Source organism: Penaeus japonicus, unplaced genomic scaffold (genome assembly GCF_977035675.1).
Source record: "Penaeus japonicus unplaced genomic scaffold, GWHDUDI00000001_assembly GWHDUDI00000036, whole genome shotgun sequence".
NCBI classification, from domain to species: Eukaryota; Metazoa; Arthropoda; class Malacostraca; order Decapoda; family Penaeidae; genus Penaeus; species Penaeus japonicus.
In genome coordinates, this window is record NW_028234438.1 from 19,416,757 (window position 1) to 19,421,795 (window position 5,039).

The window sequence follows — 5,039 nt, forward strand, 5'->3', positions numbered from 1 at the left end:
TGTGTGTGTGTGTGTGTGTGTGTGTGTGTGTGTGTGTGTGTGTGTGTGTGTGTGTGTGTGTGAGTGTGTTTGTGGTGTGTGTGTGTGTGTGTTGTGTGTGTGTGTGTGTGTGTAGAGGCTTGTGCGTTGTGTGGGTGTGTGTGTGGGCTTGTGTGTGTGGTTGTGTGTGTGTGTGTGTTAGTGTGTTTCTGTTTGCGTTGTGTGTGTGTGTGTGTTTGTGTAGATGTGTTGTGTGTGTTTTGTGTGTGTGTGTGTGTGTGTGGTGTTGTGTGTGTGTGTGTGTGTTATGTGTGTTGTGTGGTGTGTGTGTGTTTTGTATTTGCGTGTGTGGTGTAGTGTGTGTGTGTGTGCGTGTGCTGTGTGTGTTTTGTGTGTGTGCGTGTGTGTGTGTGTGGTGTCGTTGTGTGTGTGTGTGTGAATGTGTGTGTGTTTGTGTTGTGTTGTGTGTGTTTGTGTGTGTGTGTTGGTTGTGTGTGTGCTTTGGTGTGTGTGTGTTTGTGATGTGTGTGGTTGTGGTGTGTGTTGTGTGTGTGTGTGTGTGTTGTTTGTGTTTGTCGTTGTGTTTATGTGTGTTTGTGTGTGTGTGTGTGTGTGTTGTGTTTGTTGTGTGTGTGTGTGTTTCGTGTGGTGTCGTGAGTGTGAGAGTGTTTGACTGTGTGTGTGTGTGAGAAGTGTAGAGTGTGTTACGTCAGCGCGCCAAAGATTTTGTGTGTTGGCATAATTCTTACGTGCCTTATACTGGTACATTTATTCCTACATGTACATTTATTGTCGCATCTGCAGAATATAGTTATCAAGTTTCTCATACTCTCCGGGCAAAGTTTCTACTGCTTTTACCCAAGATGAGCATCAAAGAGTAAGGGATATTCCCCTTTCACAAGAGGAAGGGACCTGATACTGCAACAGAATCCAATGTAATTATTGGGACAAAGCTAGCCTTTCATTAACAGCACTTCGAACAAGAATGTTCATTATTGGAATTAAACTTACCAGTGCATGATTTCAGGATTTAAGGACAGTTGGGACAATTAAGTGAACTTGACCTGACCTGACCTGTTTTGCAAACTATGGCATACTAGACCTGTAAAGTTGACAGGTCTCTTGTTGAGTTTCACTTTAATACAAAACGTCCTTACAAGTTTTGAATCTTCCGTGGATACACCTGTAAGCTCAAAACTGCTTGTTAAGTATCGATTGCTTTCTAAAAAGTAAAAAAACAATAATAATTTGTTTCACTCTCAGATTAGCAGGATACCTACTAAACAAATGATTTCCACCCATAGTTCATATCAATCCTCGTTTACTTTGACCAACGTTAACCAGTTTGCTGAATGAAGCTCTACCTACGAAATAAGTTTGGCGCAGTCTCATTCTCAGCAACCTTATTCTATGACTCGACACCAAGTAAGTTCTTGGTAATACATTTTTTTTTTTTTTTGTTGATAATCGCCTAATCTTTCATTCGGGAAAATTTACATACATTTTTTTTTTCTTTTTTTTTTTCTTTTCTTTTTTTTGTTTGCGGTTTCCCTGTTAAAAATCAACCAAAAGTAAATATGGTAGCTCTGAACTTCTCATATTTGTGGTTCGGATTTTCTCTCGAAGCGTTTAAGTTGTCAGTAGTCAGTAGTTAATCCTTCACCTTGTCTCTAACTAGAGTGCTCTTTTCTCGCTCGCTTTTCTCGCCTTGTCATTTTAAATTCCTTTCTATTTGCCTCTTCTCTCCCACCTTTTGTCTTCCCTGTCTTTGTAGTTCTTTAGCTTTACAGTCAATCTAAGGATGGCCATAATTAAAAGTCTCCTAAGATATCTTAGAATTCTTCCTCGATCTAAATTGAATAAAGCAGCAAATAATAACATAAGGTGCGAAGGTGCTAGCAAGCCATAAGAGACAAGGAACTTTTAAAAAAAATACATAAATGACAATGAAATTACAACACACACGTAAGAGACTTTTCGCCAACATCCATAGCCTCGAAAACTACATTAATAAAATCGTGGGAATGATATCACATCCATGCATTTTAGATCACCGAAAATTAACACGGCTTAAATTAATCAAATCAAATAAAAAAATAATAATCAAATGACGAAATATATCACACAGAAATGCAATCAAATTAAAAAATAATAATCATATGACGAAATATATCACACAGAAATACATAGAAGACGTGGCATGGTCCTTCAATCTTCCTTCAACAATGTCTCTATAAATGAAGGCACCGAAACCACCATCGTAGAAGGAAATTAGAGACGACTAGCTTGCATTATAGCGAGGGACGACTACGTCACCCTCATCTGACCTTGCCTGGTCATACGGGTTCCAAGGGCAGAGAAGCGAACCAATCCAGGGTTTCGCATTGGAGTCACCTCACTCGGAAACCCTTACCCAGCTTTATTCGAAGACCCTGGAGGATGACCCTTACCCAGCTCTCTATTCGAAGACCCTGGAGCCCGAACTGGCCACCACGCTACTAGCTTTTATGTCGAAGACCCTGGATGTGACCTTACCCAGAGCTCTATTTCGAAGACCAGGGGGATGACCCTTACCAAGCTCCTATTCGAAGACCCTGGGATGACCCTTACCCGTTCTATTCGAAGACCCCTGGGAGGATGGCCCTTACCCAGCTCTATTCGATAGACCTGGAGGCTTTTTGACATTACCCAGCTCTCTATTCGAAGACCCTGGAGGATGACCCTTATCCAGCTTTTATTCGAGACTGGACGGATTGACCTTACCCAGCTCTATTCGAAGACCCTGGAGGATGACCTTACCACGCTCTATTCGAAGCCCCTTGGAGGGGATGACCCATACCCAGACTATTCGAAGACCCTGGAGGAATGGCGACCCTTACCCAGACTCTATTCGAAGGCCCTGGAGGGTGACCCTTCCCCAGCTCTATTCGAAGACCCTGGAGGATGACCCTTATCCAGCTTTATTCGAAGACCTGGAGGATGACCCTTACACCAGCTCTATTCGAAAGACCTGCGAGGATGACCCTTACCCAGGTCTCTATTCGAAGACCCTGGGAGGATGACCCTTACCCAGCTCTCTCATTCGAAGACCCTGGAGGATGACCCTTACCCAGTTCTATTCGAAAGACCCTGGAGGATGCCCTTACCAAGCTCTATTCGAAGACCTTGGAGGGATGACATACCCAGCTCTATTCGAAGACCCTGGAGGATGACTTTATCCAGCTCTATTCGAAGGTCCTGGAGGATGACCTTTTATCCAGAGCTCTATTCGAAGACCTGGAGGGAGGATGACCCTTACCCAGTTCTATTCGAATGACCCTGGAGGAGACCCTTACCAAGCCTCTATTCGAAGACTTGGAGGATGACCCATACCCAGCTCTCATTCGAAGGACCCTGGGAGGATGACTTTAATCCAGCTCTATTCCGAAGACCCTGGGAGGATGACCGTTACCCAGTTCTATTCGAGACCCTGGAGGATGACCCTTACCAAGCTCTATTCGAAGACCAAGAGAGGATGACCCATTACCCAGCTCTATTCGAAGACCTGGAGGAGGATGACCTTACCAGCTCTAATTCGAAGACCCTGGAGGGGATTGACCCTTACCAGCTCTATTCGAAGACCCTGGGAGGATGACCCTTACCAGAGCTCTCATTCTGAAGACCCTGGATGATGACCCTTACCCAGTCTATTCGAAGGACCTTGGAGATGACCCATACCCAGCTCTGTTCGAAGACTGGCTAGGATGACCCTTACCCAGCTTTATTCGAAGACCCTGGAGGATGACCCTTACCCACCCAGCTCTATTCGAAGACTCCTTGGAGGGGAGGATATGACCTTACCCAATGCTCCTATTCGGAAGGACCATTAGCGAGGCATGGACCCACCCAGCTCTATTCGAAGACCCTAAGACCCTGGAGGATGACCTTTTCAGCTCTATTCGGAAGACCTGGAGGATGACCTTTATCCAGCTCTATTCGAAAAGGACCATCGGAGGAATGACTTTTTATCCAGTCTCTATTCGAAGGACCTGGGAGGTCTCTTCGCAAGAACCTGGGAGGATGACCCTTACCAGCTCTATTCGAAGAGAACCCTGGAGGATGACCCTTACCCAGCTCTATTCGAAGACCCTGGATGATGACCCTTACCCAGCTCTATTCGAAGACCCTGGAGGATGACCCTTACCCAGCTTTATTGAAAGACCCTGGAGGATGACCCTTACCCAGCTCTATTCGAAGGCCCTGGAGGATGACCCTTATCCAGCTCTATTCGAAGACCCTGGAGGATGACCCTTACGCAGCTCTATTCGAAGACCCTGGAGGATGACCCTTACTCAGCTCTATTCGAAGACCCTGGAGGATGACCCTTAGCCAGCCCTTTTCGAAGACCCTGGAGATGACCCTTACCCAGCTCTATTCGAAGACCCTGGAGATGACCCTTACCCAGCTCTATTCGAAGACCCTGGAGGATGACCCTTACCCAGCTCTATTCGAAGACCCTGGAGGATGACCCTTACCCAGCTTTATTCGAAGACCCTGGAGGATGACCCTTACCCAGCTCTATTCGAAGACCCTCGAGGATGACCCTTACCCAGTTCTATTCGAAGACCCTGGAGGATGACCCTTACCCAGCTTTATTCGAAGACCCTGGAGGATGACCCTTACCCAGCTCTATTCGAAGACCCTGGAGGATGACCCTTACCCAGCTCTATTCGAAGACCCTGGAGGATGACCCTTACCCAGCTCTATTCGAAGACCCTGGAGGATGACCCTTACCCAGCTCTATTCGAAGACCCTGGAGGATGACCCTTACCCACCCAGCTCTATTCGAAGACCCTGGAGATGACCCTTACCCAGCTCTATTCGAAGACCCTGGAGATGACCCTTACCCAGTTCTATTCGAAGACCCTGGAGGATGACCCTTACCCAGCTTTATTCGAAGACCCTGGAGGATGACCCTTACCCAGTTCTATTCGAAGACCCTGGAGGATGACCCTTACCCAGCTCTATTCGAAGACCCTGGAGGATGACCCTTACCCAGTTCTATTCGAAGACCCTGGAGG

At 46.2% G+C, this 5,039-nt stretch overlaps 1 protein-coding gene across 1 annotated transcript in view; it reads left to right on the top strand.

Annotated features, from left to right (window-relative positions):
- LOC147467432 (uncharacterized) overlaps positions 1-846 on the top strand; it is a 106,559-nt gene extending 105,713 nt beyond the window's left edge. Inside the window, exon 7 of the mRNA XM_086531829.1 lies at positions 784-846. Coding sequence (XP_086387955.1) covers positions 784-846 — 63 coding nt within the window. The remainder of the gene's footprint in view (positions 1-783) is intronic.
- Positions 847-5,039: the final 4,193 nt, after the last annotated feature.